Here is a 27,904-nt window from a genome sequence, read left to right on the forward strand (position 1 = left end):
AATTTTGAAAATTACCAAAATAGCTAACATTTATGTGAATTTTCAAAATCTTCAAAATACAATAGCTTATGACTAGTTGTAGAAGTTCACTCCTAAAACAGTAAAATCTAGTAACATTTAGGTGGCTTTTCTCAGTGAATTTAAAAACTAAGTATTAACATTAAAATGTGATTCTATAATCCTTTGGATAATTCATGTGATTTACAAGGCTTTAAATCATTTGGTTCTCATATAAATGGACACCAAATGTTTACTATTAATTATATCTACATAGTAGCTATTTTCTTCTATTTTTCTGTAGTTTCCAAATTGAAAACAAGCACTACTTTACAATCAGAATAAAATCCAACAGATGTTAAGGTATCTCTAAAACAGTCACCACTATTTTATACTATTAAGAGTAGCAAAAACTTACTTTTCCTTGTGCTTCTTTTAGCTGTTTTTCTGCTGTTGCCTGCTTGACATTTGCTTCTCTCACCATTTTATGAGCTTCCTGAAAAAGTTAACATCTCATATTTTAGAAACAAAGTAGCATTTGTTTTCAAAAAGCTTTTGCCAAGTGTTTATGATTGAAGCAAACATATACTACCAAAATTTAGCCTGAAAATAAGTACTCAATATCAACTATGGAAGCAGCAGTTGACAACAGAGAGACAACTATGAGGCATTAGGAATAGGTGCCTTCTTTTAGGACCTATTACTACTGAGGCAGCCAAGTTGAGATCAATCATCCTGATTAATGCTTGCGTAAGGACTGTAATGTGATGAAGGCAAACAATGACCAACATGTCAAAGCCAACTCCTTTGCAGGCAGCTTTTTATAATGTGGTCACTATCTATGTTCTTATTAGTCATAGCAAAGACATACAGGAGGGACAAGTAAAAACATTAACACACCAATAATGTTGCAGTTTACAGTAATGACAGTTAAGAAGCCTTAGAGCTTTTAATAAAAAGATTCACAAAATTATATTAAGTGACAATTTTGTGCAGAGCAACCTAAAAAGGCAAATCAGGGTTTACCCTTTAATAGATTTTTAATCTTCGAGTACTACGAATATGAAACTCTAGGTATTTAATTCATTTTATTCATATAATGTTTATTCATGAGACATTTACTCATGTCATCTCCTCGTGAGGTACTGCTCCAGATGCTGATTACATTCTGGGAAAGGACAAAGTCCCTGCTCTTAAGGAGCTTACATTCTGATTAATCAAATAAAATATCAGAGTAAGAATTGCGGGTTTTATTCTAAATGCAATATGAAGCCTTACAGTTTTTTTAAGGAAGCATTACAGTTTTGTTAAGGAAGACATGATCTTTTTATTTTTAAAAGATTATGCCCTTGTATAGAATAATCCCTATAAGGGATTAAGAATGGTCTGGAAGCATATATATAGGGTGCTTGAGATAGTGCCCTGGGATTTAAGAACTTACATTTTAGAACTTCAATTTACAATTTATCAGAGGAAGGAAGGAAATGAGCTTCAAAGATATTTAATGAATAGTTTGACAATGGCACCCTCACTAGGTCTATCAAAATGCACAGAGGTAGAATGGAAAGGTGGAAGTTCTTTACATCAGAGTTTGACTGTTTCCCATTTGTTCATTTGCTTTTACAGTACTGTAATGATTGCAGTTTGTGTGTGCCCATGAATGTGAATTTGCAGCTTATATTAGTTTAAATAGGAGAATCTTCACTATCAATGATTTATAACAAAATGATATTAACCATGAAGATATTCCATGCACTATTATTCCGGCTATCTTGGCAAAGTCCTTAAGAGCTGTCAAATTTAATGAGTTAAATAGTCTCCTTTTAAAAGTAACAATTGTTTCAGATTTGCTGAATTTTTCTGGGATAAGTGGCTGTCAACAGAAGACTATTTGGTGATGTTTTAAAAATAATAAACATAGGCCGGGCGCGGTGGCTCAAGCTTGTAATCCCAGCACTTTGGGAGGCCGAGACGGGCGGATCACGAGGTCAGGAGATCGAGACCATCCTGGCTAACACCGTGAAACCCCGTCTCTACTAAAAAATACAAAAAAAACCTAGCCAGGCGAGGTGGCGGGCGCCTGTAGTCCCAGCTACTCAGAGGCTGAGGCAGGAGAATGGCATAAACCCGGGAGGCGGAGCTTACAGTGAGCTGAGAACCGGCCACTGCACTCCAGCCCGGGCGACAGAGCGAGACTCCGTCTCAAAAAAAATAAATAAATAAAATAATAATAATAATAATAAACAACATAGCTAATCTGACCCTTCAAGATAAGTAACATTTTAACTTTAAATGCAAAAGTAATTCACTCTATGGAGAGAATAGTTGACTAAATTTTTGGAAATGGACTCTGCTTTCATTAATAGTGGATTATACAGTTTGACCAAACCTCTAACGGAGAACGATTAGAAAAGCTAGACAAGTTTTTTGTTTGTTTTTAAAATGTGTTTGAAGGTATTTGAGAACAAAACAGTGAAGTAAACTTAGAAGTGATGTGAAATTTTAGGTGACTTTTCCACTACACACATAAGGGTTACAGTGAAAAGGTATAACACACATGTAACTGGAGCCCCAAAAGGAAAGATGAGCACTAGACTAGGGCAGGATCAGTTGCTAAAAAGATAACACACAGAACTTTTACAGAATTTTTAAAAAATTGACAAAAAACATCAAAAGGTAGACTCAAAGTTTGAAAATTTTCTATCACACTGTCCTTCTGAAGCTGAAAATGATATAAGTATCACCTATACCAGGAGTTGGCAAACTTTTTCTGTAAAGAGCCAAACACTATGTATACATATACAGACTCAGTTGCAACTCCTTAGCTCTGCTGTTGCAATGTGAAAGCAGCCATAGACAATACACAAATTAGTGTCGCTGCTTTAATAAATACGAGCACTGAAATATACGTATCATTTTGTTTTTCTTTTACCATACCCAGCACCTCAAAGTTACCTTTTTTTTTGGACGGGAGGTGGTGAGCACGCAAAATCTACCTTCTTAGCAAATTTGTCACATATAATATAGTCATGTTGTATATTGGGTCTTCAGAATTTATCTATCCTGCATAACTGACACTTTGTACCAATGACCAACATCTCCCATTTCTCCCATTTCCCAGCTCCTGACAACCACCAGTCTACTCTGTGCTTCTATGAGCTCGACTGTTTCAGCTTCCACATATGAGATAATGTAGCATTTGTCTTTCTGTGTCTTATTTCACTTCCTCTAGGTTCATTCATGTATGTTGCAAAACACAGGATTTCCATTTTCTTTTAAGGCTGAGTAGTATTCATATACACACACATAACCCCTACATTTTCTTTATCCATTCATCAATGGATATGTAACTTGTTTCCATAACTTTGCTACTGTGAATAATGCTGCAATGAACATGGAACTACACATAACTCAAGATAGTGATTTTCTTTTGGATATATACCTGGAAGTGGGACTGCTAGATGATGCAGTAGCTTTATTTTTAATTTTTTGAGGAGAAACTTCCATACTGTTTTCCATAATGGCTGTACCAATTTACATTCCCACCAATAGCGGACAAGTTCCACTGCTCCACATCCTTGCCAACATTTACTATCTTTTGTATTTTGATAATAGCCATTCTAACCAGTGTGGGATGCTATCTCATTGGGGAGTGATTGGCATTTACCTGATGATTAGTGATGTTGGGTACCTTATCATATACCAGTGGGCCATCTGTATGTTTTCTTAGGAGAAATGTCTATTTAGGTCCCTAGCCCCCCTTTTAATTGGGTTGTTTTTTGCTACTGCATGCCTTATATATTTTAGATATTAACCCCTTATCAGATACATGGTTTGCAAATATGTTTTCCCATTCAGTATGCTGCTTTTTCATTTTGTTGACTGTTTTTTGCTGGGCAGAAGATTTTCATTTTGATACACTCCCACTTGCCCATTTTGCTTTTGTTGCCTGTGCTTTTGGTGTCACATCCAAAAAAATCACTGCCCAGACCAATGTCAAGAAGCTTTTTCCTTGTTTCTTCTGAGTTTTACAGTTTCAGGTCTTACATGTAAGTCTTTAATCCATTTGAATTGATTTTCCTTTATGGTGTGAGATCAGGGTCTAATTTCATTCATTTGCATGCTGCAATTTTCTCAGCAGCATTTATTGATAAGACTATCTACTCCCCACTAGGTGTCCTTAACATCTTTGTTGAGGGTCAGCTAACCATAAATGTGTCATTTCTGGGCTCTCTATTATCTTCCATTGGTCCATATGTCTGTTTCTGTATCAGTGCCATACTGTTTTGACTTCTGTAACTTTGTCATGTACTTTGATATCAGAAAGTGTGATGCATCCAGCTTTATTTTTCTTGCTCAAGATTACTTTGGGGCTGGGCGTGGTGGGTCACGCCTGTAATCCCGCACTTTGGGAGGCTGAGGCAGGTGGCTCACCAGAGGTCAAGAGTTCAAGACCAATCTGGCCAACATGGTGAAAACAAGTTTCTACTAAAAATACAAAAATTATCTGGGCGTGGTGGTGCACACTTGTAATCCCAGCTACTCAGGAGGCTGAGGCAGGAGAAATGCTAGAACCCAGGAGGCGGAGGTTGCAGTGAACTGAGATCACACCATTGCACTCCAGCCTAGGCAAGAGAACAAGACTCCATCTCAAAAAATAAAAATAAAAAAATCACTTTGGCTATTAACATCTTTTGTAGTTCCATATGAATTTCCTACTTCTGTAAAAAATGCCATTGGGATTTTCATAGGGATTGCATTGTATTTGTAAACCACGTGGGTAGAACAGACATTTTAACAGTATTAATTCTTCCAGCCAATGAACACAAATCTCTTTCCATCTGTGTCTTAATTCCCTTCATGAACTCTATTGTAATTTTCAGTATACAAGTCTTTTTGCCTCTTTGGTTAGGTTTATTCCTGAGTATTTTATTCTTTTTGATGCTTTTTGACACTGAAATCATAAGATTGTTCTCTTAAATTCCTTTTCAGATAACTGCTTGTATAGAAACATCATTAATTTTTGTATCCTGCAACCCTATCAAATTCATTTATTAGTTTTTTTGTTAGAATTTTTAAGAACTTTGAATTCTTAAAAATTGAATCTTTAGAATTTTCCACATTTGTGATCATGTCATCTGCACACAGAGATTGTTTTATTTCTTCCTTTCCAGTTGGGTTGCCTTTTCTTTTTCTTGACTGATTGCTCTAATATTCCAGAACTGTGCTGTACAGAAATGGTGAAGAGTGGGCATCCTTGTCTTATACCAGATCGTAGAGGAAAAGCTTTCAATTTCCCCCACTGATTATGATGTTAGCTATGGGTTTTTCATATATGGTCTTTATTGTCTTAAAGTAAGTTCCTACATCTATTTTGTTGAGAGTTTTAGCATAAATGAATGTGGAATTTTTGTCAAATGCTTTTTCTGTTTCTATTAAGATTATAATGTATATTATCATTCTATTACTGTGGTTTATTACACTAATTGATTTGCCTATGTTGATGTATCCCTGCATCGCAGGGACAAATCCCATTTGGTCATAGTGTATAATCCTTTCAATATGTTACTGAATTTGATTTTCTAACATTTTATTAAGGGCTTCTGCACCTATGTTCATTGGGAATATTGGCCTGTAGTTTTTTCCTTGTGGTACATTTACTGGCTTTGGTATCAGAGTGATATTGGCCTCATAAAATGAGTTTGGAAGTGTTTCCTCTTCTATTTTGTAAGAGTGTAAAAATAATTGGCACTGATTTTTCTTTGAATGTTTGGTAGAATTTACCTGTGAAGCCATCTAGTCTTAGGCTTTTTTGTTTCTACTTCTTGATTCCATTTTTTGGAATTTGATTCCAGAAAAATGGTTCAGTTTCTAGGAATTTATCTATTTCTTCTAGATTATCCAATTGACTGGCATGTGGTTCATAAAAGTCACTTACGGTCCTTTTTATTTCTGAAGCATCCATTGTAATACCTTCTCTTTCATTTCTGATTTGAGTCCTCTCTTTTCTTGGTTTGCCTTGCTAACGGTTTTTTTTTTCAAAAAACAAACTCAGGTTTTCTTAATATTTTCTATTATTTTCCTATTCTCTATTTCTACTCTGATCTTTGTTATACCCTTCCCTCTGCTAAGTTTGGACTTAGTTTGTTCTCCTTCTAATTCCTTGAGGCATAAAGTTCGATTGTTTGATATTGTTCTTCTTTTTTAATGTAGGCCTTTATCCCTCTTAGTACTCCTTTTTCTGCATCTCATAAGTTTTGGTACGTTGTGTTTTCAGTTTCATTTGTCTCAAGAAACTTTTCAAGTTCCCTTTTGATTTTTTCTTTGACTCAAAGGTTGTTCAAAAGGATATCATTGTTTAGTTTCCACATACTTGAGCTTTCCTGTTTTCTTACTATTATTGATTCCTAATTGAATTCCTTTTTGAGTGGAAAAGATTCTTAGAATGATTTTGATCTTCTTAAATTTGAGACCTGTTTTGTGATCTAACATGAACTATACTGGAGAATGTTTCATGTGCACCTGAGAAGAATGTATATTCTTTTGCTGTTGTGTTAAAAGTTCCATACGTATCTGTTAGATCCATTTGGTCTATAGTGTTATGCAGTTCTGCTGTTTCCTTATTAATTTTCTGTCTGAATAATCTACTCATTAGAGAGACTGGGGTATTGAAGTCACCTACTATTAATGTATTGCTGTATCTCCCTTCAGATCTGTCAGTTTGTTTTATACATTTAGGTGCTTTGATGTCAGCTGCATATATACAGTCATTCACCACATAACATTTCAGTGAACAATGGATTGCATATATAACAGTGATCCCATAAAATTATAATACCATATTTATTTTTACTTTACCTTTTCTATGTTTAGATACATAAATATTTATCACTGTGTCACAAGTGCCTACAGTATTCAGTATAGTAACATGCTGTATAGGTTTGTAGCCCAGGAGCAATAAGCAGTATCATATAGCCAAGGTGTGTAACAGGCTGTACCACATCTAGGTTTGTGTAAGTATACTCTACCGATGTTTGCATGATGAAATCTCATAATGACAAAATAATGATTTAAAATAGGGAAAGATGTATTTCTTATATCAGACCAATAGATGTGTGAGTTATCAGCAGTATTAGATCTACTTTTGAAAACGGAACTTAGACCAGACCTTCATCTGGATTATAAACTGTCAGAACAAGATTTTCTAAAATAAAGTAACATATTCAATCACAATCCTCTCACTAAGTATATATAAAACATGAGTGTGTTTAACTGTTTTAATGAGAACAAAATATTTTTGTACTATAATAAAAATCTTAAGCATTTTTATTATCTTTTAAAACATGTATTTACAACATATGGTAACACATTAGTATGTCCGTTAGCAAGTGTGTATAATTTATAAATACGTATATATGTTCATATAGAACACTGCCTATAAGGGCCTAGCACATAGGGAACTCTCAATAAATATTAGGTATCTTCATTATAATGGAGGTAACATGCTCAAATTTTTCTTGTACTGATCAGGTATAGGTTCAAAAAGTTTGGCATCTATTGATTTAGGTAACAAATGATGGTGGCTGGGAAGGTGATGTGTTCTATGTCCTGGAGGTAGCATCAAAAGACTTAACTGATCATTCGAGTGTGGAATGAAGAAATAAGAGGCCCCAGTGATGACTTCTTTTCTGTGGTTTGAGACAAACAGAAATGCCATTTATGATTTTCACAGTAGATAAAGCAAGAGTTAGGATCATGAATATGAGTGCCTGCATTGCTCATTAGCCTCTCTATGCCTCACTTTTCTTCTCAGATAAAATGATAATAATCTGCCCTATATGTGTCATAGTACTGTTGAGAGAAAACTAGACATATCATGAACATTTACTAAAACTGGCTTATAAAACAAACTTCTTAAGACTACTTTTTTCCTCCATGTGAGATGTAGACTGCTTTGTATTCTTTCAACTGACTTAATTCTATATTATCTCAAAATTGAAGGTGTTAGAAAAAAAACATAACTTTTGAGGTTTGTTCAGTATTTGATACTTTTAAAACTCAACTTTGTTATATACAAAGTATAATTATATTGAAGACTAGGATAATAGACTCCTAATTTGAATATACATGTTAGGCTTACCAAAACTGTGCATATTGAGTTTATTCAGAATAATCTTTAATTCTTAAAAAGTTATGCACACATACACACACACACATATAAAGTGCAAAAAAAGTATCTTTTCATAAGACAATGGTAAACAGATCATGAAGGCACAATTAAGACCAAAGAAAAACTTTGAGCACTTTTTCCAAGATTCATATACAATTGGTTCGAACACAACTTTCTTCATTACCAAAATCATCTTTAATCAATGTACTCTGTTTTCCAGAAAGTAGCCACAGTGTCAATGCTAACAGCCACTGTTGGGTTAGAAAAGGTTAGAGACTCCAAATTATAATTTTTAGATATGCTTTTTCACTAATTGCATAAGCCGCTTTTCTGGTCCTTCACATCCTGCTACTTACAGGGAGAAGTTTCTTTCTGTTTTTTCTCATTCTATTTCACGTAACAGAACATACATACATGTGCAGATGGGTGAAACTAAGCAGGGTTGAATTAAATGCAAGTAATCAGGAAATAAAAATTAACATAAATAGCTCAATATATTTGCTTTTTTACCTAATATCCATATCACTACAAAATTTTCTTCCAGTCAGACAACACTGGAAGAAAAAAATTTTTTTTTTTTTTTTGAGACGGAGTCTTGCTCTGCCGCCCAGGCTGGAGTGCAGTGGCCGGATATCAGCTCACTGCAAGCTCCGCCTCCCGGGTTTAGGCCATTCTCCTGCCTCAGCCTCCCGAGTAGCTGGGACTACAGGCGCCCGCCACCTCGCCCGGCTAGTTTTTTGTATTTTTTTAGTAGAGACGGGGTTTCACCGTGTTAGCCAGGATGGTCTCGATCTCCTGACCTCGTGATCCACCCGTCTCGGCCTCCCAAAGTGCTGGGATTACAGGCTTGAGCCACCGCGCCCGGCCTGGAAGAAAAATCTTACGTTTCTATATAACCTTCTATACAGAAATGTAACAAGTCACATAGCTTCTATTCTACCTCTTCAACTTTCCACTCTTTCTATCCTTAAATTTATTCTCCTCTCATCTCCAATGACTAGCTAGCTAAGAAAATAAACAAATTAGTTTTAAAATGTTCATGAAAGAAAATGACCCTAAAAAGACAGAGAAGAAGGCAAAGGGGTATGGAGCAGAGAAGGCATGGGAAGTCCTACATATCTAAAGACATTCAGTGCAATGTTACTTGTAATGATAAAAGTTGTGGAACAGGCACCTAGTAGATTATGACTATCATTACAATCAGTGATGGTGCAGTAACATTAAAAATGTTACTTAGAAAAACACAAAATATTAAATTACAACTATGTAAGAATATATATATACCTGAGACTGAAATAGATTATGAATAAAAATAACAAAAGGTGATGGAATTTCCCCCCGCCACAAGTTTATTACAATAAAAGTTTTAAGAACAAATCTTTAGGAAAAATATATATATATCGTTAAATGATAATAGCATTAGCCATTCCAGTAACACATCAATGTTATTATTAAGGAACTTCTCAAGACTCAAGATCTTAACCCAAAGGAGACACTTTGTGGCAACAGTTCTTACTCATGCAAGTACTACCCTCACCTCGCCCACCAGGGGTATTTGTATGCTGTCAAAATGATCAGGGTGTATTACTAGCATTTTTTTGAGCAAAGCCTATTGTGATGGTTAATTGTGTATGTCAACTTGACTGAATCACAGGGTGCTCAACTACGTAGTCAAACATTATCCTGAATGTTTTTGCATAAGAATAACATTTACATTGGTAGACTGAGTAAAGTAGACGTCCCTCTAGAATGTGAATGACCCTTATCCAATCAGTTGATGACCTGAATAGAACAAAAAAGGGCAACCCTCCCTCAAGGAAGAGATTTTTTTTTCTGCCTTCAGATTCAAACTGAAACATTTGCTCTTCCCAGTTCTCAGACCTTCAAAGTCAGACTGGAAGTGCACGGCCTCCAGTTTGCTGACTTCCACTGCGGCTCCCTGGGACTTGCCAGCCTCCATAACAGCAAGAGTCAACTCCCTATAATAATGAGTGCCTCTGTCCCTCTCTCTATCTCTCTATATATGTATATGTATAGGCTCTGTTTTTCTGGAGAACCCTAATACACCAAGGACACTAAACGTCCTACAATGTCAGTGGCACCCCTATGGAGAAACACTGCTCCAGTTACGTAGAAACTTTTCCTGGTAGCGGACTGGATATAAAAAGTATGCCTTCTTACAAGTAGATGTGCCTTCTACCATTTCTCAAACTATCCCATATAAGATGACTATCTCAGAGTTTGCCCTCTTAGTTGTACAGTCATATGTAGTTAATCTAAAGTAGCCCATAAATACTTAGTAAAATAAAAAATCAATACTAAAATTTGCCTCCTTTCTTTGCACACATACATTTTTAAACAATCTGATACTGGTAGCCCATAGTTGTTTTTTATTTCTTTTCACATCATTTTAAGTTGTAAATTCTACATTGCTTAAAGATTTCTCTTTTGCTTAGAGGACTTATAAATATACATGAAGCTAAGCAAATCTTTTTCAAGATTCCCTCAAAATACAATTTTGTCAATATATAAAAGTCAAGATGCTGCTGTTGGCCAAGATGTAAATAGACCAACCTCAAATAGACTAGCTGTGAGTTCTTCCAATTCCTGTCCAAGTTGATCTCGCACTTTTGAAAGCCTCTCACATTCTTCATCTTTTAACTTCAGTTCCTAAGAGAAATTGATAATTTTATTTTGGATCTCCATAGTTGGAAGTTAGTTTCAGCAGACTATATCTTTACTAATAAAATTATAAAATATGAATACTGTCACTTCCTACAATGTTCACATTGAAAATATTTATCTAGCACCTGCTATGTGGAAGACAATCAGGCAAGTCCAAAATTACAGAAAATCCCAACTAACAAATTAAAATTTCACATTTCTTTCATAAAATATTCAAAAATTAAAACTATATATTATATATAAAATATATAAAAATATATATTACAGGTGAAAATAAAAAATGACTTAATTCTTTTTTCCTTTAACTTTTTGCTATAAATATTTATTTCCATCAAGCAAGGAATTATGCATATTAATTTCAATACAAATTAACTTTTTTCATGTTTACTTTAAAAGCTATTTACTTACAGGTAACTTTATGTACCATACTGCAATTATCTAAAATACCTGTTAGGAGACTATACCCATTAAACAATGTAACCAGATATAAATGATGTATATTTGCATTTAAAATCAAGAAAAATGTTAACAAAAATCACATTCTACATTTATATTCATCTCCTCACCAGGTCACATATAGATGTTTTAAAATTCCCTTATTCAGATATTAAAAATATGCAATTCTGTATGCTTAAGTAGCCCTAACCTTTCAAACACAGGGGGAAAAAAAATCTAAGCTCCTTACATATTAGTCACAATTAAACTAATAAAATAACGAGTTAGTGGTTTATAACTGTGGTGGCAGTATAGTCTTTTAATCCCCCAAAGATAATTCCTAAAAACCAGATATACCAACAGGGATATGAGAAGAGCCCAGTGAAACTAAGTAAAAGAGAATCTCCATAATTCTCAGAATATTAAGAGAATGTAGATAAATTGCTCACAATGCATGATCACCAGATGTACAAAAGCAGCAAGAAATTAAAGCTACAACAGAGGTACCCTACAAAGCAACAAAACCCAAAAATCACTAAGAAATACTCCACAAGCACAGCACTCTATCTTTGGAAAAAACTCGGACAGCAAATCTAAGAAACAAATGGAGAGAAAGGAAAAGGTTTTCACAAGCTCCAGGTTGCAGGTGGGTGTAAAAACCTGTATAGTCAGTCCTATAGGCAGCAAAGAGTGCTATGAAGCTCTAACCCTCAAGCATCTTAGAGGAGTATGTAAAAAAGAGCCCTCACCAGAAGGACAGTCTCACCCTAAGGGGGAAAAACTCTGAAATCTCAAACAAAACTGCAAGATAATGAAGACAGTGAGAAAGAAGGATCAGATATAAAGAGAGAAGGGAGTGGCAAAGTTCCAAAGGGAACAGTTGACAGAAAATACTATAAAGAGAAAATAAGTATCCTCTGATGGGATGCTAAGCATGTAAAGCTCTCAGAAACTGTGCGCTAGAAAAGAAAAACCTTTTTGACCAAGGATTACCTAAGAGACAAAAGGGGCTACCCACATACTCCAATAACAACAGAGAAAGACCTTCAAATGTAAACTGATAAAGCTATCCTGATTTATTCTTTCATAGGAACCTCTTCCTAATAGTCCAGGGAAATGCAGATCATTTAAACATGGGAAACAAAAATATGTAAAGTTATCACAATAATGAAGTTAAATACAAAGCCAAGTCACCTATAAGGGAAAAAAAATCAGACTCGAACCAAATTTCAACGGCAACATTTATGTTAGAAAACAATGAAGTAACATTTTTAAGATACTCAAAGGAAAAAATGTAAGCTGAGTATTTTATATCCAGCAAAAGTGTCCTTCAATTGTACGACCACAAAGTCATAAAGCTGTAAGACCTTAGAAAATATCTCTCCTATGAGCTTGCCTGAGTGGACCACAGAATGTTTCAGATTAAAAAACAACAACAACAACAACAACAAAAACTGGAGAAGCTGTAACATGACAGACTGGGGTAAGAAGAAAATACAGCTAACTTTAGAACTACAACTAAAAGATGGGAATATCAAGAGAATGAGAAGACATGACACAAATTGGGAAAAAAATATTTGCAAATGACCTATGTGATAAACTACTGCTTCCAAAATATACAAAGAACATTTAAAATTCAACAGTAAGAAAAGAACAACCCAATTAAAAACTGGGCAAATGACTAAAACAGACACTTCACCAGAGAAGACAGATACACAGATCACAAATAAGCATATGAAAAGATAATCTCCGGGCGCGGTGGCTCACGCCTGTAATCCCAGCCCTTTGGGAGGCTGAGGCGGGCGGATCACAAGGTCAGGAGATCGAGACCATCCTGGCTAACACAATGAAACCCCGTCTCTCCTAAAAATACAAAAAAATTAGCTGGGCATGGTGGCGGGCGCCTTAGTCCCAGCTACTCAGGAGGCTGAGGCGAGAGAATGGCATGAACCTGGGAGGCGGAGGAGCTTGCAGTGAGCGGAGATTGCGCCACTGCACTCCAGTCTGGGCAACAGAGCAAGACTCCGTCTCCAAAAAAAAAAAAAAAAAAGAAAAGAAAAGATAATCAACATCACATCTCATTAAGGAACCACAAATTAGAACAATGAGATGGCCAGGCGCGATGGCTCACGTCTGTAATCCCAGCACTCTGGAAGGCTGAGGTGGACGGATCACGAGGTCAGGAGTTCGAGACCAGCCTGACCAACATGGTGAAACCCTGTCTCTACTAAAAATACAAAAATTAGCCAGGCATGGTGGCACGTGCCTATAATCCCTAAGCTACTTAGGAGGCTGAGGCAGGAGAATCACTTGAACCCGGGAGGCGGAGGTTGCCGCAAGCCGAGATCGCGCCACTGCACTCCAGCCTGGGAGACAGAGCGAGACTCAATCTCATAAAGAAAAAACAAAACAAAAAAACAATGAGATACCCTACATACCTACTAGAATGGCCAAAACTCAGAACATGAGTTAGTGGTGTTGTAACTGTGATGGCAATATAGTTTTTTAATCCCCCTTTGGGGCATTAAAACTGGTAATATCAAATGCTAAAGAGAATGTGAACCAATAGGAACTTTAATTTATTGCTAGTGGCAATGCAAAATGGTAAAGCTACTTTGGAATATAGTTTGGCAATTTCTTTTTTTTTTTTTTTTGAGACGGAGTCTTGCTCTGTCGCCCAGGCTGGAGTGCAGTGGCCGGATCTCAGCTCACTGCAAGCTCTGCTCCCGGGTTTACGCCATTCTCCTGCCTCAGCCTCCCGAGTAGCTGGGACGACAGGCGCCCGCCACCTCGCCCGGCTAGTTTTTTTTGTATTTTTAGTAGAGACGGGGTTTCACCGTGTTAGCCAGGATGGTCTCGATCTCCTGACCTCGTGATCCACCATCTCGGCCTCCCAAAGTGCTGGGATTACAGGCTTGAGCCACCGCGCCCGGCCTAGTTTGGCAATTTCTTACAAAGCTAACCATACTCTTACCATGGGATCCAGCAATCACACTTCTTGGTATTTGCCTAAATCAGTCAAAAATACGTCCACATAAAAATCTGCAAACACACATTTATAGCAGCTTTATTCACTCATAATTGCCCAAACTTAGAAGCAGCCAAGATGGCCTTCACGAAGTGAATGGATAAACTGTGGTACGTCCAGACAGCGGAATATCATTTTGTGCTAAAAGAAAATGAATTAACAAGCCATGAAAAGACATAAAAGATTAAATGCGCATTACTAAGTGAAAAAAGCCCATCTGAAAAGGCTACACACTATATGATTCCAACTGTATGACAATCTGGAAAAGGTAAGACTACAGAGATGTTAAAAAGATCAGTGGTTGCCAGGGTTTTTGGGGAGAAAGGGAAGAGCAGGCAGAGCACAGAGGATTTTTAGATCAGTGAAACTACTCTGTATGATACTATCATGGTAGATATATATCATTATACATTCGTCAAAATCCACAGCATGTACAACATCAAGAGTAAACCCTAATGTAAACTATGAACTTTGGGAGACAATGTGTCAATGGAGGTTTATTAATTTTAAGAAATGCACCACTCTGGTAGGGGATGTTAATGGGGGGGACGCTGTACGTGTGTGGGGAGAGTCAAGTATATGGTGACTCTGTACTTTCAATTTTGCTGTGAACCTAAAACTGCTCTAAAAAATAGTGTCAATTTTTTAAAAATGGAGATAAAACTGACAAAATGGTATAAAAATGAAACAAGCTCAAGGGATGTAAAAGTAACACATATTATTTTTAAAAACCAAAAAAATTACAAGGTGAAACTAAGTGTACTAACTTCTTAAGTATTGCTTGGAAAAAAGAGTTACAACTTGAAGCTCTCAAATCAACCGGGATAAACCCAAGTACATTTATGAACATAGTGATTGGCATTAATACTTGTAACTAAAATTAAATGATACAGGAAAAGGGAAGAAAAAGTTTAGTACTGTTTATGGCAGGAAACAAAGGTAGTATATAAAGAACTTTTAAGATATATAAATATATTTTATTAAAAACAACAAAACAAAAATCAAACCTTCCAAAATACTAATTTAAAAAAAAAAGACTTAGGAGGAATCAAGCACACTAGTGCCTAAGCAGGAAGCTTCATCTGCCCACTGGCATTGGTCTTGGCAGCAGATCTGCAAGTTATCCTGTAAATTGGCTCCAACCCCTCAGCCACCCAGCCATGGGCCCAGTTTATTACTGCTTGCACAAGAACCCAGAGGAAGATTTACCCATATCCACAACCCAGGAATGATTTGTCTGTCTGAGCCTCCTTGAAGGACCTGTCAGCCTTTGTCCTAAAGCAGGTCCTAAAGGATCCCACTCTCCACTCTAGCCTCTCTCACTGCAGTCAGGGAAATGTCCTATCTGTGCAGGGAGCTTCTGGGGGAAGCTTGCCTGCCTGGGCTACCCTGGTAGGTTTGCCAGCCTCTGTTCCACAGCAGTGAAGGGGCCCAGACTCGGCTCCAGCTCCTCTCCCTGCAGTTGGTAAACTGTCCCATCCACTGGGAAGCATGGATGTGGGCCACTGGGGCAAGCTCACCAGCCTCCATCCTACAGCAGAATGTAAGGGGTCCCAGTCTCAGCTCCAGTTCCTTTTGCTGCAGTTGGGGAACTATCCCATCTGTGCAGGGAGCTGCTGGGAAACATGCATCTGTCTAAGCAAATGGGACAGGTTTCCAGGTTCGGGTCGTTGGCCAACTTTCTCACAGTCAGGGTATGCCTACCTTGAGTGATCATCAGGTATATCCTGGCTGGAGCACCATGTCATCCTGGAAGTCCTCGGGAGACTCGTGATAAAAATGGGCTTAAGGCGCCCTCTACTGCTGAAATGGCTGCAGTACTCACAGGCTTGACAACAGCCACTCTTAGATTTCTAGACAGGCCCACTGAAGAAGGATGGGCACAAAGGCACACTGCAAAGACTTGAATAAATAACTAATTTGTTAATAAGCAGACATCAATGTACATCCACAAGCATTAAGAACAATCAGGGAATTATGACCTCACCAAAAAGACAAAATAAGGTGCCAATAACAGACCCTAAAAAGATGGAGATGTGTGACCTGTCAGAATAAAAATCAAACTAGCTGTGTTAAGGATCATCAGTGAACTTCAAGAAAATACAGATAAACAATTCAGAAATTTATCAGAAAAATTTAACAGAGACACTGAAATAAAAAAAAAGAATAAATTTTTTAAAAGTTCCCTAGCTGGAATGTGCAGTGAAAGTAGTGAAAAAGAGCTTCAACAACAGAATTGACCAAGCAGAAGAAACGAGTGAGCTCAAAGGCAGGATAAGTGAAAAACATACAGGTAAAGAAGAAAAAAGAAAAAAAGACTAAAGAGAAATGAAGAAAGCTTACAAGATCTATGGGATATCTATGGGATAGTATCAAAAGAGAAAATGTTTGAGTAATTGGAGTTCAAGAGGGAATAAAGAAAGACAAAAGGGTAGAAGGCGTATCCAAATAAATAATAACAGAACATTTTCAAAACCTGGAGAAAAATAAAATCCAGATAAAGGAAAGTCAAAGATCACTAACCATGCTCAACCTAAATAAGACTACCCCAAGGCATATTATAATCAGGCTCTCAAAGATCAAAGATAAGGAGGGGATTCTGAAAGCAGCAAGAGAAAAGAAGCAAGTTAACATATAAAAGAATTCCAATATGCCTCGCAGCAGACTTCTCAGCAAGAACCTTGCAGATCAGGAAGAAGTAGAATATATTCAGAGAGCTGAAGGAAAAAACAAACAAAAACACCAAGAATACTGTACCCAGCAAAGCCATCTTTCAGAAATGAACATTAAAAGTTTCCCAGAAAAACAAAAGCTGAAGGAATTCAGTACCATCAGAACTGTCTTACAAGAAATGCTAAAGGGATTTCTTTAATCTGAAAGAAAAGAACACTAACATGTAACAAAGAAACTTCTGAAGGTATAAAAATCACTGGCACAAGTCAGTAAACAAATTCAGAATTCTCTAATATAGTAATAGTGGTATATTAACCACTCCTATCTTTAGTATTAAGACTAAAAAACAAAACTATTAAAAATAATAACTATAATACTTTGTTAAGAGACAATATACAAAGATATAAATTGTAACATCAAAAATTCAAAACGTGGGAAAAGAATGGAGTTAAAGTGTACGTTTTCTTTCTTTTCAATCAAAATTAAGTTGTTAGCAGTTTAAAATAACTGGTTATGTTTTTTGTAAGCCTCATGGTAACCACAAAGCAAAATCCTACAATAGATACACTAAAAGTAAAATACAAGGCATCAAAACATATTACTAGAGAAAATAACTAACCACAAAGGAAGACAGCCAGAGAGGAAGGAAGGATCTATAAAACAACAATAAAAGAAGTACCAAAATTGCAGAGGTATTTCTTTACTTATTAATAATCTTGAATGTAAATGGATCAAAATTTCTAATACGAAACAGAGAGACTGAATGAATTTAAAAAACAAGACCCAATTCTATGCTGCCTACAAGAGACTCAAATCCTTCGTAAGGACATAAAGAGACTGAAAGGGAAAAATTCAATGCAAATAGAAAAACAAAAGAAAGCAAGACTAGCTACCTATACTTACATTAGATAAAACAGAGTTTAAGCCAAAAATTGTAAAAAGAAACAAGAGTATTATATAATGATAAGGGGGCCAATAAAGAGGACATAATAATTGTAAATATATATGCACCTTACATTGGAGCAAATATGAATAGACCTAAAAGGATAGACTGTCATACAATAACAGGGAATTCAGCACTCACTCCCAGAAACAGAAACAACTCAACGGCAAAAATACAAATAACATCATTTTAAATGGGCAAAAGACCTGAATAAACATTTCTCAAAAGAAGACATACAAATGGCCAAAAGGTATATGAAAAAATGCTCAGCAACATTAATAATTAAGGGAATGCAAATCAAAACCACCATGAGGTATCATCTCAACCCACTTAGAATGGCTATCATCAAAATGACAAAAAAATAAACACTGAGGAGGATGTGGAGAAAGGGAATCTTTTACACAGTGTTGGTGGTAATATAAATTAGCACAGCCATTACAGACAACAGTATGGAGGGTCCCCAAAAAATTAAAAATAGAGTATCCAGCAATTCCACTACTGGGAATAAAATCCACAGAAAATTAAATTCGTATGTCAAAGAGACAGCTGCACCCCCAAGTTTACTGCAGCACTATTCTCAATAGCTAAGACATGGAATCAACCTAAGTGTTCATCAGAGAATGAACTTTTTTTTTTTTTGAGACAGGGTATCACTCTGTCACCCAGGCTGGAATGCAGTGACATGATCACAGCTCTCTGCAGCCTCAACCACAGAAGCTCAAGCAATCCTCCCACCTCAGCTTTCCAAGTAGCTGAGACCACAGGCATGCACCACCATGTCCAGTTTATTTATTTTTTGCAGAAATGGGGTCTCACTATGTTGCCTAGGCTGGTTTTGAATGCCTGTGGTCAAACAATCCTCCCACTTTGGCCTTCTAAAGTGCTGGGATTACAGGCATGAGCCACCACACCCGGCTGGATTATTTTAAATGCAGTATATATACAAAATGAAATACTATTCAGCCATAAACAAGAATGAAATCCTGTCATTGTGACAACAGAGATAAGCCTAGAGGACACTATGTTAAGTGAAATAAGGCAAGTACAGAAGGACAAATATTGCATGATCTCGAACTCATATGTGGAATCTAAAAAATTTGATCTCACAGAAGTAGAGCATAGAATAGCGGTTATCAAAAGCTGGGAAAAGTAGGGAGGAGTAGAATGAGGAGAGGTTGGCAAACAGATAAAAAGTTACACTTTAAATGGGAGAAATAAGTTCTGGTGTTCTATTGTACAGCAGGGGTGAACAGTTAATAATCTATTAAATATTACAAAATAGCTAGAAGAGATTTTTAATGTCTCATCACAAAGAAACAATAAATATTTGAGGTGATAGCAATGTTATTTAGTCTGATTTGATCATTATACAATGTGTGTGTGTATGTGTGTGTGTATATATATATACACAATACCACACTGTGTCGCATAAATATATACAATTACTACCTATCAGTTAAAAGTCAAACTTTTTTTTAAATGGTAACTTGGACATTATGTCTGGGTGAAAAAAAGAAGACTGGAAAGAGACAAAACTAATCACTGCAATATTATAAGCAAGCGATATAGATTCAAAGAGGTAATACTGGAGACAAAAAATCTGAGAGATACAGTCTGCCCTCTGTGTACACACATTCTGCATCAGCAGGTTCCAAATCTGCATACCGACCAAACCACAGATCAAAATGTTGAGGAAAAAACAATAAAAATACAAATTTCTATAAGACAATACAGTATAACAACCATTTACACAGCATTTATATTAGGTATTATAAGTAATGTAGAGATGATTTAAAGTATACACGAGAATGTGCATAGGTTATACACAAACACTATGCAACTGAGGATCTATCGATTTTGGTATCACCGGCAGGGTGGGGGGCAGATTTGGAGGACTGGAACAAAACCCCCAATGGGTACCAAGGGATCAGTACATTTAGAACACAGAATATCAGGACTCTGTAATCAAGTGTATTTCATCAAATCCAAGACTTCATCATTTTTTAGAAAAACATTTTAGACATTAAAAATATGTTATTAATGAATCTATAATGTTCTTTTTTCCAACTGGAATTTTTATTTTAAACCTATAGGAAGACTCTCTTAAACTGATGAAGACATAGACTTTTATCATATGTAACTGTGCTTTTTTGTGCCTTTCTGTTTTGATGTCATATTACAGTGAGATCCTTTTGAAGATATTTAACCCAGTAATTAAGATCACAAATATGGAACCCAACTCACATAATTCAATTACATTTATAACACAGCTATGACAAGTTCACACACAAGAAAGCAATGATAAATGTCATGATTAATGTCTAGCTGACTGCAATTTTAAGACTTATACTGACTTCAGAGATGTTAGTTGAAAAAAACGTGCAACTCAGAATCAATGAAACATCACCATAAAATATATGTCACTTCTCCCCAACTAGTAAACTCCTTAAAGAGAGACATATCTATATTATTTTTGTGCCCTACACAACCTGGTGTAATGCTGGGAGTACTTGGGTTATTCAATAAATATTTGTTTCTCATTTTCTGCTTCCCCAACATGGTGGATTAGAGGATTTGAGCATGACACAGCCACTTGGAAGTCACAAGATAAGGCATAAAAGGAAAACAGAGATCTACCAGAATCACAAAAGACACCCCAGATCCCAGGGAGCAGAATGCTGACAAATAGGCCCCGTGATAGTGTCTGGCTGATAAAAGTGAGTGAAGTCCCAGTAGGTGAGAGAGGCAGAGAACTTCCCTCTGTGATTCACCTGTCCACCAGGGTTCCAAGCTATCCTGGTTGAAGGAGAGCACTTTGTTTTTCCCAATCCCTGGAGTTAACTTGGAGAGAGTCTTGGAGATGCTATGAGAGAAAGACACTGGGAAAAGCTGCAGACATGTTCCCAAACCCAGGACCAAAAGCAGAATGCCATTTTTAATCAGGGCATGTATTAGTCCATTTTCACGCTGCTGATAGACATACCCAAGACTGGGCAATTTACAAAAGAAAGAGGTTTAATGGACTTACAGTTCCACACTGCTGAGGAGGCTTACAATCATGGCGGAAGGTGAAAGACACATCTAACACAGTGGCAGACAAGAGAAGAGAGATTGTGCAGGGAAATTCTCCCCTGTAAAACCATCAGATCTTGTGATACTTATTCAGTGTCACGAGAACAGCACAGGAAAGACCTGCCCCCGTGATTCAATTATCTCCCACAGGGTCCCTTCCACAACACGTGGGAATTCAAGATGAGATTTGGGTGGGGACACAGCCAAACCCCACGAGGGCACATACAAAGTTAGCCATTCTTTGACAACCCGGCAGCATGGCCATTCATGCATTTTAGTCTTAGAACAGAGACTGGAGCACCTGTTTTAGAGTGGGGTCAGGGCCTCCACAAGCAGAACTGTGGGAAGTACCTCAGCAGTAGGCACTGGAATTGTGCTCTTCCCTGTCACAGGGTTGGGGCAGGAGGAGAACTACTACCACTGCAGTTTCTCCTGGGCAGCAAGGCTTGCAGCCAGGGCCAGTTTGGCAACATGAACTGATCCTCACGAGACACTGTTGGGTGCCTCAGCCTGTTCCCGAGATCACAGTGCAGTGGAGTCCTCTCACTCCACCCTAGGGAGAAATCCAGGCATTCAGAGCACCCACTTGCCTGGGCCAGCAGCCTGAACAGCCCCACTTTTCCTGGGCATACACTGTAGCATAGCAGGGCCTTCTCTGCTCCATTCCCAGGAAGATCTCCAAGCATTTGGGGTACCCACTTTTCTGGACCAGCAGCCTGCACCACCTCACCCATCATGGACATAGATTGCGGTGTAGCAGAGCCCTCTCCACTCCATATCCAGGCAGATCTCCAGGTATTTGGAGCACCCACTCACCTGAATCAGTAGCCTGAACCACCCCACTCTTTCCTGGACATAGACTGTGGTACAAGAAGACCCTCTCTGGTCCATGCCCAGGCAGATCTCCAGGTATTCAGAGCACCTGCGAATTTGGTTCGGCAGCCTGAGCTGGCACCATCCTTCCTGGATGTAGATCATGGTATGGTGAGGTCCTCTCCACTACACACCCAAGCAGATCTGCAGACATTCAGGGAACCAGCTTGCCTGGATCAGCAGCTTATGCTGCCCCACCACCTTTCCCATGCAGATATCCTGGTATAGGGGGACCCTTTCTGTTACATGCCCAAGCAGATCTCCAGACATTCAAAGCACCTGCTTGTCTGGTTCAGGAGCCTGAGTAACCTCATTCCTCTTGTGCAGAAATCTTGGTTAAAGGGGTCTTCTCACTTCACAGAGGCATGTCTCAGACATTCAGAGATCCCACTCACCTGAATCAGCAGTCTGGGCCATCACACCCTTCCTGTGCAGAGATCATGGGGCCGGAGGGGTTCTCCCTGTCACATGCCCAGGCAGATCTCTAGGCATTCAAAGCACCTGCATGCTTGGTGAGGCAGCCTGGATTGCCTCACTCCTCCTGTGCAGAGGCCTTGGTATAGCTGGGTCCTCTCAGCTCCACGCCCATGCAGACCTCCAGGCACCTGGAGCGCCAACTCTATTAGATTAAGAATTCAGGCCACCCCATTCCCCATGCAGGGAACTTAGAGCTGAAGGAGATTCCCAGCTCCATGCCTAGGAAAACTTCTGGGTACCTGGTAGCCGCCCATTGGATTCACCCTCAGCACTGGTATTTGTGCTTGCCATAAGTGAACCTTCGGCAGATTTGCCCAGTCCTTCTCACCAATCATGGCCCCATCCTCCTGGAGCTGAGCAGGGAGCTCAGACCACTGCCTGAGGCAACAGAGAGTTTCTGCCATTAAACAAGTATATACCCAGCAGCATTGGCTACAGGTGACTCTTATAAGCACCATCTACTGGCTTGTAGATCAGATGCACAGCCCAATATAAAACCTGCTGAAAGAAGTGCACAGAACTATAGAAGCAAAACCAAAAGAATCTACCCAGCATTCTCTACAGTCACACTCCAACACGGAGGGAAAGAAAGGAAAAGAAAAAAACAATTATAGGCAAAGAAAAAAATCCTACCCACATGAAAATAATTACAAAAATTAGAAGTGCAATCATCTCCAGATGAGGAGAAACCAGTGAAAGAATTCCGGCACAACGAAAACTCTAAATGTAGTAATACCACCAAAGGATAGCATTAGCTCTCCAGCAACAGTTCCTAACTAAAATGTAAACTCAGAATGACAGATGAAGAATTCAAAACATGAATTGCAGGGAAGATCAATGAGATCCAAGACAGAGTTGACAATCAACATAAAAGAAACTTCTAAAGCAATCCAGAAAATAAAAGAAGAAATAAACATATTCAAAAGAAATCAGAGCTTCTGGAACTGAAAAACTCACTTAAGGAATTTGAAAGTACAATTGAAAGCTTTAGCAACAGATGGGACCAAACAGAAAAAAGAATTTCAGGGCTTGAAAAACAGTCTTTTGAATTAACCTGGTCAAACAAAAATAAAGAAAAAAGAATTTTAAAAAATGAACAAAGTCGTTGAGAAATGGGATTATATAAAAGAATCAAACCTATGAATTATTATCATTCCTAAGAAGAAGAAAAAGTAAACAACCTGGAAAACATATTTGAGGGAATAATTCAAGAGAATTTCCCTAACCTTGCTAGAAAACTAAACATCCAGATACAAAAAAATCTAGAGAACTGCAAGATACTATCCAAAATGAAGATTGCCACAGCACATAGTTACAAGACTGTCCAAGGTTAATGCAAAACAAAACAAACAAACAAAAATACTTAAAGACAGAGAAAAAGGTTAGATTACATAATTACATACAAATGGAGCCATATCAGGCTTTGGACTTCTCAGCAGAAACCTGACAAGCCAGGAGAGATTGGGGACCTATTTCCAGCATTCTGAAAGAAAAGAAATTCTAACCAAGTGTTGCAGGAAGTCAGGGACCCCGAATGGAGGGACCAGCTAAAGCCACAGCAGAAGAACATAAATTGTGAAGATTTCATGGACATTTATTAGTTCCCCCAAATTAATACTTTCATAATTTCTTACGCCTGTCTTTACTGCAGTCTCTGAACATAAATTGTGAAGATTTCATGGACATTTATCACTTCCCCAATCAATACTCCTATAATTTCCTATGCACCTTTAATCTCTTACTCCCATCATCTTTGTAAGCTGAGGATGCATGTCGCCTCAGGACCCTGTGATGATAGTGTTAACTGCACAGATTGTTTGTAAAACGTGTGTTTGAACAATATGAAATCTAGGCATCCTAAAAAAGAACAGGATAACAGTGATTTTCAGGGAACAAGGGAGATAACTATAAGCTCTGACTGCCTGCAGGGCTGGGCAAAACAGCATCATATTTCTCTTCTTGCAGAGAGCAAATAGGAGAAACATCACTTAATTCTTTTCCCAGCAAGGAATAACCCTGGGAAAGGAATGCATTCCCAGGAGGAAGCCTCTAAAATTGCCGCTCTGGGAGTATCTGCCTTATGCAGTTGAAGACAAGGGATGAAATATGCCCTGGTCTCCTCCAGCGCCCCTCAGGCTTGCTAGGATTAGGAAATTCCAGCCTGGTGAATTCTAGTCAGACCGGTTGTCTGCTCTCGAACCCTGTTCCCTGTTAAGACGTTTATCAATGACAATGAGTGCTCAGCAGGACATGGAAACTCATCAGTAATTCTAATTTCGCCCTGACCTTGCGATCTTGCTCTGCCTCTTTCCCCTTGTGATCTTGCTCTGCCTCTTTCCCCTTGTGATCTTTAATGCCCTTTCAAGCATGTGATCTTCGTGACTCACTCCCTGTTCATACCTCCCCTCCCCTTTTGAAATCCCTAATAAAAACTTGCTGGTTTTGTGGCTCAAGGGGCATCATGGAACCTGCCAATACGTGATGTCACCCCCGGAGTCCCAGCTGTCAAATTTCTTTCTTTGTACTCTTTCTCTTTATTTCTCAGACCGGCCAACACTTAGGGAAAATAGAAAAGAACCTATGTTGAAATATTGGGGGCTGGTCCCCCGATAACCAAGAATTTCATATCCTGTCAAACTAACCTTCATAAGCAAAGGAGAAATAAAACATTTTCCAGACAAGCAAGTGCTAAGGGAATTCATTATCATTAGACGAGCCTTACAAGATATCCTTGAGAGAGTTCTAAACATAGAAACTAAAGAATGATACCTGCTACCACAAAAATTAGAGATCCTGGGGTAGGGGGATTCTCTCTGCCACATGCCCAGGCACATCTCCAGTCATTCAAATCACCTGCATGCTTGGTTCGGCAGCCTGAGTTGCCTCACTCCTCCTATGCAGAGGCTTTGGCATAGGCGGGTCCTCTCTGCTCCATGCCCAGGCAGACCTCCTGGATACACTTAAGTACATAGGCCAATATCCTTGGTGAACACAGATTCAAATATCTTCAACAAAATACTAGCAAACTGAATCCAACAGCACATCAAAAAGTTAATTCATCACGATCAAGTAGGCTTTATTCCTGGGATGCAAGATTAGTTCAATATACACAAGTCAATAAATGTGATTCACAATGTAAATAGAATTAAAACAAAAGCCATATGATTATCTCAACAGACGTAGAAAAAGCGTTCAATAAGATCCAACATCCTTTCACGATAAAAACCCTAAAGAAATTAGGCATCAAAGAAATATACCTCAAAATAATAAGAGCATCTATGACAAACCCATAGCCAACATTATACTGAATGGACAAAAATTGGAAGGCTTCCCCCTGAGAACTGGAGTAAGACAACAATGCCCACTCTCACCACTCCTATTCAACACAGTACTGGAAGTGTTAGCCAGAGAAATCCAGCAAGAGAAAAAAGCAAAAGGCAACAAAACATGAAAAGAAGAAGTCAAACTACCTCTCCTACAGACTATATGATTTTATACCTAAAGAACCATAAAGACTCTGCCAAAAGGCTCCTGGAACTGATAAATGACTCCAGTAAAGTTTCCAGATACAAAGTCAGTGCACAAAATTCAGCAGCATTTGTATACACCAATAACATTCAAGGTGAGAGCAAATCAAGAACACAATCCCATTTACAATAACCACACACAATCTGTGGGTCCAAGATGGCCGAATAGGAACAGCTCCAGTCTACAGCTCCCAGTGTGAATGACACAGAAGATGGGTGATTTCTGCATTTCCAACTGAGGAATGCAGCTCCCCGTCAGCAACGGAACAAACCTGGACAGAGAATGACTTTGACGAGTTGAGAGAAGAAGGCTTCAGAAGATTGATAATAATAAACTTCTCCGAGCTAAAGGAGGATGTTTGAACACATCACAAAGAAGTTAAAAACCTTGAAAAAAGATTGGACGAATGGCTAACTAGAATAAACAGCACAGAGAAGACCTTAAATGACCTGATGGAGCTGAAAACCATGGCACGAGAACTACGTGACACATGCACAAGCTTCCGCTGATTCCATCAAATGGAAGAAAGGGTATCAGTGATTGAAGATCAAATGAATGAAATGAAGCAAGAAGTTTTGAGAAAAAATAGTAAAAAGATATGAACAAAGCCTCCAAGAAATATGGGACTATGTGAAAAGACCAAATTTACATCTGATTGGTGTACCTGAAAGTGACACGGAGAATTGAATCAAGTTGTAAAAACACTCTGAAGGATATTATCCAGGAGAACTTCCCCAACCTAGCAAGGCAGGCCAACATTCAAATTCAGGAAATACAGAGAATGCCACAAAGACACTCCTCGAGAAGAGCAACTCCAAGACACAAAATTGTCAGATTCACCAAAGTTGAAATGAAGGAAAAATGTTAAGGCAGCCAGAGAGAAAGGTCGGGTTACCCACAAAGGGAAATCCATCAGACTAACAGCGGATCTCTTAGAAGAAACTCTACAAGCCAGAGAGTGGGGGCTAATATTCAACATCCTTAAAGAATTTTCAAGCCAGAATTTCATATCCAGTCAAATTAAGCTTCATAAGTGAAGGAGAAATAAAATCCTTTACAGACAAGCAAATGCTGAGAGATTTTGTCACCACCAGGCCTGCCTTACAAGAGACCCTGAAGGAAGCACTAAACATGAAAAGGAACAACCGATAACCGCCACTGCAAAAACATGCCAATTATAAAGACCATCAATGCTAGTAAGAAACTGCATCAACCAACGAGCAAAATAACCAGCTAACATCATAATGACAGCATCAAATTCGTACATAACAACATTAACCTTAAATGTAAATGGGCTAAATGTTCCAATTAATAAAAGACACAGACTGGCAAACTGCATAAAGAGTCAAGACTCATCAGTGTACTGTATTCAGGAGACCCATCTCACGTGCAGAGACAAACATAGGCTCAAAATAAAGGGACAGAGGAAGATCTACCAAGCAAATGGAAAACAAAAAAAAGCAGGGGTTGCAATCCTAGTCTCTGATAAAACAGACTTTAAACCAACAAAGATCAGGAGAGACAAAGAAAGCCATTACATACTGGTAAAGGGATCAATTCAACAAGAAGAGCTAACTATCCTAAATATATATGCACCCAATACAGAAGCACCCAGATTCATAAAGCAAGTCCTTAGAGACTTACAGAGAGACTTAGACTCCCACACAATAATAATGGGAGACTTTAACACCCCACTGTCAACGTTAGACAGATCCACGAAACAGAAAGTTAACAAGGATATCCAGGAATTGAACTCGGCTCATTGAGCACATATACCCTAGAACTTAAAGTATAATAAAATAAATAAATAAATAATAATAAAAAACAACCACACACACACACACACATAAATACCTGGGAATACATCAAACCAAGGGGGCAAAAGATCTCTACAAAGAGAACTATAAAACACTGTTAAATCGTAGATAACACAAAGAAATTTAAAAAATATTTCACGCTCATGGATTGGAAGAATTGACATTGTTAAAATGGCCATACTGCCCAAAGCAATCTACAGATTCAA

General features: G+C 38.0%; 1 protein-coding gene across 11 annotated transcripts in view; it reads right to left on the bottom strand.

The window, feature by feature from the left end:
* The window catches only part of RAB3IP (RAB3A interacting protein), a 73,796-nt gene that overhangs the window by 19,505 nt on the left and 26,387 nt on the right, over positions 1 to 27,904 (bottom strand). For 10 of the 11 annotated variants that reach the window (XM_033221288.1, XM_033221283.1, XM_033221291.1 and 7 more), the window contains 2 exons: positions 10,742 to 10,837; positions 416 to 493 (listed from right to left, as the gene is read on the bottom strand). In XM_033221288.1, the coding sequence (XP_033077179.1) occupies positions 416 to 493; positions 10,742 to 10,837 (174 nt within the window). The remainder of the gene's footprint in view (positions 1 to 415; positions 494 to 10,741; positions 10,838 to 27,904) is intronic. The other variant, XM_033221286.1, reaches the window with a different exon arrangement.

This window comes from Trachypithecus francoisi, unplaced genomic scaffold, assembly GCF_009764315.1.
Source record: "Trachypithecus francoisi isolate TF-2019V2 unplaced genomic scaffold, Tfra_2.0 Lachesis_group11, whole genome shotgun sequence".
Lineage (NCBI taxonomy): Eukaryota > Metazoa > Chordata > Mammalia > Primates > Cercopithecidae > Trachypithecus > Trachypithecus francoisi.